This window comes from Bos grunniens, chromosome 15 (genome assembly GCF_055505025.1).
Source record: "Bos grunniens cultivar Pamir isolate PY7600 chromosome 15, Bosgru_T2T1.0, whole genome shotgun sequence".
Lineage (NCBI taxonomy): Eukaryota > Metazoa > Chordata > Mammalia > Artiodactyla > Bovidae > Bos > Bos grunniens.
In genome coordinates this window covers 77,270,267-77,284,026 of record NC_141179.1, presented here as the reverse complement: position 1 = coordinate 77,284,026, position 13,760 = coordinate 77,270,267, and the positions used below count along the sequence as shown (strand labels likewise).

The 13,760-nt window shown below is 38.2% G+C and overlaps 1 protein-coding gene across 7 annotated transcripts in view; it reads left to right on the top strand.

Moving 5' to 3' along the window:
* The window catches only part of CKAP5 (cytoskeleton associated protein 5), a 105,112-nt gene that overhangs the window by 66,935 nt on the left and 24,417 nt on the right, over positions 1 to 13,760 (top strand). For all 7 annotated transcript variants that reach the window (XM_086341395.1, XM_086341394.1, XM_086341401.1 and 4 more), the window contains exons 19-26: positions 3,517 to 3,574; positions 3,659 to 3,784; positions 4,386 to 4,525; positions 4,638 to 4,812; positions 6,307 to 6,420; positions 7,479 to 7,607; positions 12,053 to 12,247; positions 12,626 to 12,761. In XM_086341395.1, the coding sequence (XP_086197521.1) occupies positions 3,517 to 3,574; positions 3,659 to 3,784; positions 4,386 to 4,525; positions 4,638 to 4,812; positions 6,307 to 6,420; positions 7,479 to 7,607; positions 12,053 to 12,247; positions 12,626 to 12,761 (1,073 nt within the window). The remainder of the gene's footprint in view (positions 1 to 3,516; positions 3,575 to 3,658; positions 3,785 to 4,385; positions 4,526 to 4,637; positions 4,813 to 6,306; positions 6,421 to 7,478; positions 7,608 to 12,052; positions 12,248 to 12,625; positions 12,762 to 13,760) is intronic.

The following is a 13,760-nucleotide window of genomic DNA, read 5'->3' as shown; positions in this document are numbered from 1 at the left end:
CTACCTTTGTTCCTAAAAAGCCTGTATTAGCTTGTTCTCCTGCATTTTGATATCCACTAACATTAGGGTTCTCTAAGTTATTTTTCTTCGGTATTTATGATTGATCCACAGAAAAGCCAGTTCCAAGGATTTGTAGTTAAATACATTTGAAAATTACTATATAAAATCACATTTGTTTAGAAATCTGTAGTGCACTTTGGAAAATTAAACGCTCTTAGAAGTCCTGCAATAAAGGCGCTTGTTTCTTTACTTTCATTAATTTATTTGGCTGCATCGGGCCTTAGTTGCAGCACACAAGATCTTTTGTCGAGGCACGTGGACTCCAGAGCCCACAGGCTCAACAGCTGCAGTGTGCAGGCCTAGTTGCTCTGCGGCACGTGGGATCCCAGGTCCCCGACCAGGGATTGAATCCCTCTCCTCCGCACTGCACGGTGGATTTCAACCTCTGGACCCCAAGGGAAGTCCCACAGACGCTTGTTTAACCCACTCTTTCCCAAAGTCATTTGCTTGTTGCACACGTCGGTTACAGTAGTCCCCCCTTGTCTGGTTTCTCCTTCCACAGTTTGTTACCTGCAGTCAGCAACAGTCAAAAAATACTAAATGGAAAGCTTCAGAAATAAACAATTCATAAGTTTTAAATTGTGGACCATTCTGAGTCGCATGATGAAATCTCTGTCCTGCTCGGGGTATGATTCATGCCTTTGTCCAGTGGGTTCCCCCATTAGTCACTGAGGCGCTCTCTCAGTTATCAGCTCACCTCTGTGGTGTTGCAGTGCTCCTGTCCAGGTAACCCTTATTTTACTTAGTAATGGTCCCAAAGGGCAAAAACAGAGATGCTGGCAATTTGGAAATGCTAAAGAGACAGTGCATAGTGCTTCCTTTACATGACAAAGGGTAAGTTCTTAACTCAGTAAGGAAAGAGGAAAATAATGTGCTAAGGTTGCTAAGATCTACAGTAAGAGCAAATCTTCTATCAGTAAATTGTAAAGGAAAAAGAAATTTCACACCTCAAACTGCAAGCATTGTAACTGCTTAGTTAAGATAGAAAAGTCATTAAATTTGTGGATGCAAGGCATGAGCAGAAAATGTCATTGATGGGTATGTGTTCCACCCAAAAGCATGGAGTCTATGTGAGGACTTCAGTAAGGAATGCCATGAAACAAGTGACACCAAGGCATTCACTGCAAGTAAGAATGGTTAGACGGATTCAGAAACAGGTTTGGACTGAAAAATATAATAATTACTGGAGTGGCTGCATTTACCAGTGGAGCATCTGCTGCCACATTTCTAGTAGACTTGAAAAAATTGATTAAGGAGAAAGACCACATTGCCATAATTTGTATTACAGTATACTATTATAATCATTCTATAATTATAATTTATCTCTTACTGTTCATAAATTTATAAATTGTAAACTAATTTATAAATTAAACTTTATCATAGATACAAATTTATAGGGGAAAAAATACTCTATATAGTACTATCCATACCTTCAGATATCCACAGAGGGGTCTTGGAATGCATCCCTCCCAGATAAGGACGGACTACAGTGTTTTATTTAACAAAATTTTATACAGCTTACTTTATGCCAGGCACTGTCAAATAATAATTCATTTGATTTAATCATCATAAAAACCATGTGAGGTATGTTCTCTTCGTTTTATAGATGAAGAAACTAGGGCAAAGAAAGTGATCTGCCCAAGTCACAGCTGCTGCTGCTGCTGCAGTGGCAAAGGCCAAAATCTGAACCCAGGCATTCTGGCTCTGAGAGGAAAGACTCTAACTGTTGTTCTGTGCTGCCTTTCTCTGTCCCCTGATGCTTTTCACATGTTCTCAATAGGCTGCTTGCAGTGTTCTCAGTTCCACCAAACAAAGACACAATACTCTAGAAATTATGTGTTTTTGACCATGCCACGTGACTTGCAAGATCTTAGTTCCTTGATCAGGGATTGAACCCAAGCCCTTGGCAGTGAGAGTACCAAGTTCTAACCACTGGACCACCAGGGAATTCCCTAGAACGTGTCATTTAAGTGTTATTCAGGCAAAGAATTGTTTGTTACGTCAGTATCTGTGGTGTCCTCCTGTAGTTGAGGATATTGTTATAATCCCTTCATAACTGTAGAATCGTTGATGTAAAAACTACCTTTTGGCATGAATGACATAAAAGCCGTGTGAATATTTTCCTCTTTTTAATTCATCTGTGATCTGTCATTTATTCAACAACTACATATTGAGTACCTGTGATATTCTAGTCATTTGTTCCAGACCCTCAGGAATACAGTATGGTCAAGATTAAATTCCTGTTTTCATGGAGCTTATTTGAGTAAGGGGAGATGACAGTAAACAATAAAAAATACATCAGGAAGTATAAGAACAGTGGAGTAAAAATAAAGCCAGATAGGGGGTTAGTGGTAACACCTTGGAGGGTTTAGTGTAGTGTTATTTTCTGTAAGACAGAAATCCTTTCTGAAATAACACCTGTGAGACATACCTTCAGGACATGAGGGGCTGATGGTAACAGTCGGGTAGTTAGTTCTTCAGAATGCAGCGGGAGCGGACTGAGTGAGGGAGATGGGAGTGGTAGGAGAGAAAGCTCAAAGAACAGGGGGCAGGTCCTGTAGAGCCTCAAAGTTTTGAATAAATTGGAAACCATTAGAGGGTTCTGAGCAGAAGATTAACAGGGTTGTTTAGACTACAGTCAGAATAGATGGGATCAAGGACAGGAGCAGGGAGACTAATTAGAAATAATTCTGTCAGGGAATTATATTGGCTTGGAAGTGTTGTGACTTAGAATGTATTTTGAAAGTAAAACTAAACAGGATACTGTGCTTGAGAGAGCGAGGAGTCAAGGCTGACTGAGGAATTTTCAAAGAAGGCTGGGAGCAACTGAAAGGATGAAGTAACTGTTTACCGAGATAGGGAAGATGAGAAGAACAGGTTTGGGGGTTGGGGCGTGGACAGTCAGGAGTTTGGTATTGACAGATGTAGAACATCTACTCGGAGAAGGCAATGGCACCCCACTCCGGTACTCTTGCCTGGTAAATCCCATGGACAGAGGAGCCTGGTGGGCTGCAGTCCATGGGTCGCACAGAGTCGGACATGACTGTGCGACTTCACTTTCACTTTTCACTTTCATGCATTGGAGAAGGAAATGGCAACCCACTCCAGTGTTTTTGCCTGGAGAATCCCAGGGACGGGGGAGCCTGGTGGGCTGCCGTCTATGGGGTCGCACAGAATCGGACACGACTGAAGCGACTTAGCAGCAGCAGGACGTCTACTAGACATAAAAATGGAAATGTCACAAAGGCAGTTCGATGTACGATTCTGTGGATTTAGGCATAAATTAACGTATCGATAGTATTTAAAGCTAGCTTTAGATGAGTGTAGAAAGAGAGTAAGTCAAATTCAGGACGTATCTAAAGGAAGCCAGTTCTAGAGTCTAGCTTTAGAAAACCCCAGTGAGTGTGTTGAGGGTTTCATTTGTTTGTTTTTAATTCTAAGTATTATTTCTTCTAGGCTGAATGTGAAAGCTTTCATTAGCAATGTGAAGACAGCTCTTGCTGCAACAAACCCAGTGAGTACATAGCAGCACATATAGGACAGAACAGCCATCTTCGTGGCTCTGTTCTGATCTGAAAGGTTCTCTTTGTTCTGCCAGGCTGTGAGGACGTCTGCCATCACTCTGCTTGGTGTGATGTATCTGTACGTTGGTCCTTCTTTGCGAATGTTCTTTGAGGATGAGAAGCCTGCCCTCCTATCCCAGATAGATGCAGAATTTGAGAAGGTAAAGGTTTCACAGATGATTCAATCCATAGTTGACTTGAGAATGTTTATATGGTTAAGTTTAAACTTTTAAACGTTTGAAATGAAGAATATGTATGTATTTGCATTTATATATATAAAGTATCACTGGGAAGAGTTCAAAAGAAATGGATGACCTTGCGAGGAAGAGAGCAAGATAGCTATAATACAGGATGGGACATTTTCCCCTTGGAATCCTTTGTAGCTTTGACATATCAAACATTTTTAAAAAATTACATATTCAAAAAGCACACTAAATGTAACAATTTTTTAAAAATAAACTTGTCCTTCCTTGAATAAACTTTCTAGTTGAAATTGCTAAATTTTGATTGCTCTGTATTGTGTTGGACGTACAAGTCACAACACAGCTTTATGGTTGAGAAGTCAGATTCTAATAGGTGTGTATCAAAATACCTTTTGTCACTTGGTCTCAGAATTGAAGTCTAAGTCTAATTAAAATATGTGCCGTGTGAATACTGTGTTATGAGGGAACATGAGAGTTTGACACAAGCACCATCCTCTCACCAGTTTGCTCTCACGTTCTTCATTGAGTTTATTAGCCTCACTGACTTATCTGTGTGTAGATGCAGGGACAGAACCCACCGGCTCCAACCAGAGGGATTTCTAAACACAGCACAAGTGGGACAGACGAAGGGGAAGATGGAGATGAACCAGATGATGGGGGCAGTGATGCTGTGGATCTTTTGCCAAGGACAGAAATCAGGTTTACTGCTAATGATTTCTTCATGCTGCCTTCCACTTCTTAGTCAAGGGGACTTCCATGACATTCTTTTAGGCGTCAGGAATTAAGGATTCTGTCTTCTGTGTTTTTTCAGTGATAAAATCACTTCAGAGTTGGTGTCTAAGATTGGTGACAAGAATTGGAAGATCAGGAAAGAAGGCCTTGATGAAGTAGCAGCTATTATCAATGAAGCAAAATTCATCCAGCCAAACATAGGTGAACTTCCAACAGCCTTGAAGGGTCGACTTAATGATTCAAATAAAATCTTGGTACGTAGAACATGCCTCTCCTCGAAATAGAGACACAAATGTAGAGAACAAACTAGACACTAAAGAGGAAGGGAGGGGTGGGGTGAATTGGGATATTGAGATTGATATATAGACATATATTATACATATATATATGTATGTATAAAATATATAACTATTTTAATAAATAGAACCAATTTATTAAAACAGAACCTCCTGCATGGTACAGGGAACTCTATTCATTGCTCTGTGGTGACCTAAATGGGAAGGAAATCCAAAAAAGAGATGATATATGTAAACATACAGCTGGTTCACTTTGCTGCACAGCAGAACTAACACAACATTATAAAGCAACTGTACTCCAGTTAAGAAAAAAAGACCATACGCCTGTTTTTTTCCCTCTCCTCTCTCCCCCTCTGTAAGGGGCTCCTTTTCAGTAACCTTCACCAGTAAAAAAAGGAAGAAGAGAATGATCACTCTATTTAATTGAACTAGAAATAGCTTCCTTTCATTCTGAGTGTGCCTCAAGATTTGTTGGAAGATGGCAAGTTTATTAATCAAATTTTCAGGAACCTGACTTGCTGTTCACAAGACCTCTGATATTATTAAGTATTTGTATATAAAACTGCTTGTAATACAAACAAGCTTAATGTTTAATTTTTAGATTTGGATTTTTATGTCACATTTTTCTTAAACTAGGTGTTACCTTACTTTAAAATTAGAAAGCATTATACCTTCTATCTAAGGAGAAAGCATTGATATGTATTCTCCATTAGAAGATTAAGGGCACAGCAGTGCAGCATGCACAGTAAACGTCTAAATGGAGGTGTCTGTCGTTCATGTCAGACATCCCTGTAGGTCACCATGATGTAAGTGTTCAAGGAATAATTCCACATACTAAAGATGTAATTTATCAAGTTATGCTTTTAAAGGTTAATATAATGACAGTTCACTGAAATCTTGCTGTGTTTTATAATATCAACAGAAATTATGAATATCTGACATATTTCAAATAACCTCTGATACCCTAAAATGTATGGGGAACCCTTCCCAGAAAATTCCTGTAATTACTGTAAGTCTTCTTTCTTAAATGATTGGCCTCCATTTTGTAATCATAGAAATCACAACTCTCAGATCATTATATCAGAGGAATGAATATCATTGTTTATGCTTGTAATCTGTCTTTTAATCAAAGTTACACAGTGGAGTGTAAAATGTTTTATTCTGACTGTGTGTGGTGTTCATACATGTTAATCAATAAAACTGAATGGCTTCTTGTAAAAAAAAAATTATAAAGCATTATAATCTAGTCTAAAATTCTAATACTCCATTTTTATGATGATTAATGGAGAGGCCATCACCTGAAAATTATTCAAAGCTGATTAGTATCATAACCAGCTGTTTGTTTTAAGTAGGCCAGAAACTTCTTACTGCATTGACCATATAGCAGCAGACTTCTGAAACTCTGGACACACTGCTGTGATTTGGACATAAGGTGCCGCTCTTCCCACGCAGGTGCAGCAGACGTTGACTATCCTCCAGCAGTTGGCAGTAGCCATGGGCCCCAACGTCAAGCAGCATGTGAAGAACTTAGGAATCCCTGTCATCACAGTGCTTGGAGACAGCAAGGTATTCCTAATTCTCTTCACCACAGCTCCATTATGGAACAGCCAGCCACTACTTAGGCTAAGAATAATCCTTTTCTTATGCATAAGAGTGCATGTAAACAGTCTTAAACTTTTTGTAGAGAAGAGACTACTGGAAGGAAAATTATAAAACATTTTTACCTCCCAGGCAGTATTAAGGTGACCACATACCTTGCTTACTAGCTTTGTGACTCTTAGATAAGTTACTTATTTTCTTTGTGGTTCAGTGCTTTATCTGTGGAATTTAATTCTTACAGGATTAAATAAGAGTCTGTACATAAAGTACCTGTATCTGCCTCATATAGTACATACTAAAAAATTGTTGCTATTATGATTATGATATCATTGTTTAAAGTATTGGTATAAAGAGTGAATAAACAAAAATTTTTAGATAATGTATTTTATTTTCTACCTTTTCCCCTGAACTAGAGTACAGTCTTCTGGTACTTCAGTAAGATATTTGCAGTTGCACAGTCCTAGAATTTGTCTCAATGAAAATTATAAGCTCTTATATGTATCCATAGATTGAATATTTAAATGTCTATTTTGGTGTAATTCATTTAATTTAAGGAATTGGACTATTTTAATATTTTTCATGTCATTAAATCCTTCTTATTCTGTGAGTACAAGTTAATATAAAAACAAAATATTCAAATAGTTAATAATTTCAAGCTAACCATTATGAGTTCTCTAACACATAGAATTACATCCTTTAGCAAATAACCAGGGACATGAGAGTCCCCAGAGGTTCAGGAAACAAAACCTAGGGGTTTATTCCCCTAACATAATATTTTATGCCCAGTTCAATGTTTTGCCTAATTAACTAAGTATAGGATTGTTACAATTTAGAGTTTTAATTTCTACTTTACTTTGGAGTATACCCATAGATCTTGTTGTTTCAGAGAAGATGAAGAATGTTCCAAGTATGTTTATTGTAGATCTGTAGAGAAACCTCTGTTGTTCATGTTTACAAAGTAATACATTTTTCACTGCTTACCTCCAAGCCATAGTGATAGTTTACTGATTTTCTCCTCTGTTTAGAATAATGTTCGATCTGCTGCCCTAGCAACTGTGAATGCTTGGGCAGAACAGACTGGCATGAAGGAATGGCTGGAGGGGGAAGATCTTTCTGAAGAGCTCAAAAAGGAAAATCCTTTCTTGAGGCAAGAGGTTAGTACTCCAAATATGATGTGCTTTGCTGCTGCTGCTGAGGCTACCTAATAAATATATATGTTGTGGATAGAATGAGTTCCATTATAAAATAGCTAATAAAATGAAACCAAATCCCTGGAGCTTTTTTATTCATATGCTTTTTTTTCCCTTTTCATGTGCTTTTTTAGCAATAATTTTCTAAAATTTGTGACATTTTCTCTTTTCTTCAACTCTTAAATGGTAAAATAAGAGGTTTTAATCATGACATAAAAATGCAGTTCAACATTCAAAAATGTATCAATGCAATCCATCATACCAGCAGACTAAAGAAAATTCCTATCAATTGACACAAAAAAAGGATTTGAGAAAATCCAACACCTATTCATGATAAAAACTCTCAGTAAGTAATAATACAAGAGAATTACAATTTAAATAAAAAAGCATCTGTAAATGATATTGTTAGTGGTTGAAGACTGAACAGTTTCCCCCTAAGATCAGGAACAAAGCAAGGATGTCCACGTTCACTGTTATTACTCAACGTAGAACTGGAAGTTCTAGTCACTGCAGTAAGACCTGAAAAAAAAGTGAAAGGCATATAGCTGGAAAAAGAATAAATAAAACTATCCCTAATTGCAGATACCATGACTGTCTACATAGAAAATCCCAAGACACCTACAGTAACCAAAATCAATAAATGAGTTCAATAAGATTGCAGGATACAAAATAATCATATTTGACAAAAGTCAAATACATTGAACACATGCAAACTGAAGTTAAAAACAGTACAATGTACAGTCACTCCAAAGAAAGTGAAACCCTTAGATATATACTTAAAACAAATACAAAATATATATAGTGAAAATTACAAAATGTTGATGAAGTATTCAAGGAAGACCCAAAGAGATGTTTGTGGATTAGAAGATTTAACATAATAGAAATGTCATTTATGTTCATTTAATGTAATTCCTATCAAAATTCAAGAAAGTTTTTTTTTCATAGACAAAGTCAAGGTTATTTTAAAACTTATAGTCTAGTAAAACAATCTTGACAAAGGAAAAAAAATGGAAAGAACCATTCTACCACATATTGCTGCTGCTGCTGCTGCTGCTAAGTCGCTTCAGTCGTGTCCGACTCTGTGCGACCCCAGAGACGGCAGCCCACCAGGCTCCCCTGTCCCTGGGATTCTCTAGGCAAGAACACTGGAGTGGGTTGCCATTTCCTTCTCCAATGCATGAAAGTGAAAAGTAAAAGTCAAGTCGCTCAGTCGTGTCCGACTCTTAGCGACCCCATGGACTGCAGCCTACCAGGCTCCTCCGTGCATGGGATTTTCCAGGCAAGAGTACTGGAGTGGGGTGCCATTGCCTTCTCCCTACCGTGTACTAGAGATTACTAAATTGCTAACATAATCAAGACACTGTGGGGAATTCCCTGGCCGTCCAGTGGTTAGGACTGCATGCTCTCACTGCCACAGGCACAGGTTCAATCCTTGGTTTGAGAATTAAGATCCTGTAGGCCAAGCAGTGTGGTCAGAAAGAAAAAAGACCGTGATTGCAGGGGTAAGGAGGAGGAGGATAGACACAGATAGGTGGAACTGAAGAGGAAACCCAAAAAACAGACCCACACAAATATGAACAACTAAGTTTGAAGTTACCAAAGTAATGCAGTGGAGGAAGTGTGACCTTTTTAACACGTGATGCCAGAGCACTTGACGTCCAGAGACCAAAAAATTAAACTTTGAACTAAATCTCACATCTTACACCAAAATTAACTCAAAATGGACTATGGACTGAAACATAGGCCATAAAACTATGGAACTTTTAAAGATAACATAGGGGTAAACCTTCAGGATATAGAAGTTCTTCATGCAAAGTATTCATAAGACTTGACACCAAAACCACAATTTATCAAAGTTAAGAACTCTTACTCTGCCAAAAACCATGTGAAGAACATGAGAAGACAGGCTAGAGTGGGAGAAAATATTTGCAAACTCTATGTCTGATAAAGAATTATCATCAAGAATGTATATATTAAAAAATTCAAAACTCAACAGTTAAAAAATCTAGTTAGAAATTAGGCAAAAGACATAAACAGACATTTCCCTGAAGAGGATTACAGATGGCAAATAAGCCCATGAAAGATGTTCAGGGTTACTGGTCATCAAGGAAATGCAAATTAAAACTACAATGAGATAGACAACTACCAGAATTACTAAAATTAAAAACTGTGATAACACCAAACATCTACAAGAATGTAGAGAAACTTGAACACTCTCCTGGTAGAAATGTAGAATGTTATAGCCACTCCAGAAAGTAGTTTGGCAGTTTCTTATAAAACTAAACATGTAGTTACTGTCAGTTCAGTTCAGTCGCTCAGTCGTGTCCGACTCTGCGGCCCCATGAATCGCAGCATGCCAGGCCTCCTTGTCCATCACCAACTCGCGGAGTTCCCCCAAACTCATGTCCATCAAGTCGGTGATGCCATCCAGCCATCTCATCCTCTGTCGTCCCCTTCTCCTCCTGCTCCCAATCCCTCCCAGCATCAGGGTCTTTTCCAGTGAGTCAACTCTTCACATGAGGTGGCCAAAGTACTGGAGTTTCAGCTTTAGCATCAGTCCTTCCAATGAACACCCAGGACTGATCTCCTTTAGGATGGACTGGTTGGATCTCCTTGCAGTCCCAGGGACTCGCAAGAGTCTTCTCCAACACCACAGTTCAAAAGCATCAATTCTTCGGTGCTCAGCCTTCTTCACAGTCCAACTCTCACATCCATACGTGACCACTGGAAAAACCATAGCCTTGACTAGACGGACCTTTGTTGGCAAAATAATGTCTCTGCTTTTGAATATGCTATCTAGGTCGGTCATAACTTTCCTTCCAAGGAGTAAGCATCTTTTAATTTCATGGCTGCAATCACCATCTGCATTGATTTTGGAGCCCAAAAAATAAAGTCTGACACTGTTTCCACTGTTTCCCCATCTATTTCCCATGAAGTGGTGGGACCGGATGCCATGATCTTCGTTTTCTGAATGTTGAGCTTTAAGCCAACTTTTTCACTCTCCTCTTTCACTTTCATCAAGAGGCTTTTGAGTTCCTCTTCACTTTCTGCCATAAGGGTGGTGTCATCTGCGTATCTGAGGTTATTGATATTTCTCCCAGCAATCTTGATTCCAGCTTGTGTTTCTTCCAGCCCAGCACTTCTCATGATGTACTCTGCATAGAAGTTAAATAAGCAGGGTGACAATATACAGCCTTGACATACTCCTTTTCCTATTTGGAACCAGTCTGTTGTTCCATATATGACCCAACAAATCTTGAGCAGTTATTCCAGAAAAAAGAAAATTTATGTTTATGCAAAAGCCTATAACAAATGTTCATAGCAACTAATTCAAAATAGCCCAAATCTGGAAACAGATATCTTTCAACAAGTGAATATTTAAACGAACTATTATATATCCATATATGTAATACTGTTCAGCAATAAAAGAAATAAATCACTGATACATGCAACAAGTCAGTTAAATATCCAAGGAATTGTGCTGAGTGACAAAGCCAGTAACAAACAGTTCCATATTATATATGATTCCATTTAGATAACTTTGAAATCTCGTGATTTAGAAATAGATGACAGATTAATAGTTGCCAGAGATTAGAGAGGAGGAGGAGGAGGAGGGACGTGAGTGTGGTTATAAAAGAGGCAACATGTGGGATTCTTGGGATGGAACTATTCAAAATTTTGACAGTGGTGGTGGATACATTAACACATGGTAAAATTGTAGAGAACTAAATATACACACATACACAAATGAGAAAAAGTCCAACTGGAACAATCTAATCAGTGGATTGTATCAATGTCAGAATCCTGCTGGTTATAGTTTCATAAAGGGCTGCTGTTGGAGGAAATGGAATAAAGAGTGCATGGGATCTCTCTGTATTATTTCTTAGAAGTGCATGTGAAACTGCAATCATCTGGATAAATATTTCAGTTGAAAATAAATACAAATATGAATTATTTTAGAGGTATAGGAAAAAACTCTCTTATGTGAGGCAGAAAACAGAAGTCCTGGTAGAACTTGTCATCTTCTGATCAAATAAATATTTTGGATCTTCTCTAGCTGAATAGTTCTTAGAATTAAAAAAAAAAAGAAATTGAAAGTTTTTCTTCTTTAAAATTCATTCAGTTCCGTTCAGTTGCTGAGTCGTGTCCGACTCTTTATTTAGAACAATTAAAACTTTATAGCTTAATGCTCAAATATGGTCCAGAAAACTTTGTCCTTATTTTAACTGATTGTCAGCATTGCAAATTTATTATTTCATTGAACAAGAAAATAACTGATTTCATATTGGAAAATTGTAGTGTGAGAACTAATTCAGTGTTTGGCCCTGATGAAATCATTAAGCTTAAGATCAGAAATAATAACAGTTTTCTACACAAATTATATAACTGGTCTTTACTTCTTTTGACAGCTTCTGGGCTGGCTGGCTGAGAAACTACCGACTCTCCGTTCCACCCCCACAGACCTTATCCTTTGTGTTCCCCAGCTCTATTCCTGCCTTGAGGACCGCAATGGAGACGTGCGAAAGAAGGCCCAGGACGCCTTGCCGTTCTTCATGATGCACTTAGGATATGAGAAAATGGCCAAGGCTACTGGGAAACTAAAAGTACTTCTGCTTGTTATTGCTGCTGTTAAAAGCCATTAGAAAAATATTGAACATGAATTTATAGAGGCAAAAGATCGTATTACCTCCTATGAGTTTCAACTTGAAATCCCAATGAGAGCACAGATCAAATATTTAGTAGTGTAGAACTTCTAAGGAATCTGCTGGCTTTGCAGGGATGAAAATTGTGACCTTCTAGAATGGCAGCTACCTTAGTGTGACTTCATAATGTGTTACTTCCCTTGCACTATGTGCTGCCTCCCTTCATTGGTATTTCAAAACCAGGAGCTCAAAGATTGGTTTGACAGCAGATCTGTTAGTGAGCATAGTATGGGTATATCGTTTCTGTGGCCTCTCACCTCTATTATATTGTCTCCCTAGCCAACTTCTAAAGATCAGGTGTTGGCCATGTTAGAGAAAGCCAAAGCTAACATGCCAGCCAAGCCCACTGCACCTGCTAAAGCAACATCCAGACCAGTGGGAGGGTCAGCTCCAGCCAAATTCCAGCCTGCCTCAGGTAACTTCATTTTGAATGGGTTATAGGGGAATTAAAACAGCGAGGGAACTCTTAAAGAAATCCAACCTTCGTTTTTAAATCATGGTTTCTCATGGCTTAGATCCCAAGCCTTCCCTCCAACTCCTCAAGTTGCCTGTTTTCTGCCAGTAACTGTGCTGAGGGTTTGAAGATAATTAACTTGATTTCCAGCTCCAAAAAGCAGTTTTGGAGTAGTACAGTGGAATACTCCAGAAAGCAAGTGCTCAATTTTTAAGGTTTCCATAACTATTTTCTGCTATTGGATATTATAGTTGGAAGGGGAATTGGGGCCATCTAGCTGAATCTCCTTTATTAACAGACAGGGAATACCAAAGGTTAAGTGACTTGCACAGGGCCAAACAGCCTGTCAGTGTCTGAACCGGCAGAGGACTCTGCCTCCTTATTCACAAATGAGTTCTCGTTCCCTTGCACTTGTCTGTTTGCTGATCGATTCTAATATTTACTGAATTCTCTGGCAGTCCAATGGTTAGGACTCCACACTTCCACTGAAGCAAGGGGTACTGGTTCAATCCCCACTGGTCACAACAACAACAAAAAAAGCAGCATTCAAATATTTATTCAACTTTGTCAAGGAAAAATTCTTGACTTCTTCATCCTAATGTTAAAATTCCATAACATAAACAGAACACTAACCTGTAACCACTGCTCTTCTAGACTTAGTGCTTAAACAAAGCAATAATCTGTTTAGTGGGGTGCTAAAAAGTTAAAAAGTTTACATGTGTAAAATTGTTAGTATAAAAGTGTATATTCAGTTATAACATCTACTGGAATATTGTTATTGGTATATATGATTTCCTATGGTTTCAAAGGTGATAAACCCTTCTCTTATCCGTCTAGCAAAAAGGTAGACGGATTTAATTGCTATTAATTGCTTAAAATTAATATTAAATTTTAATTGCTATTTAGAAAATAGTTTTTAAACTACAGTTTAAGTGTTGATAAAGCAGATGTAGATTTTCT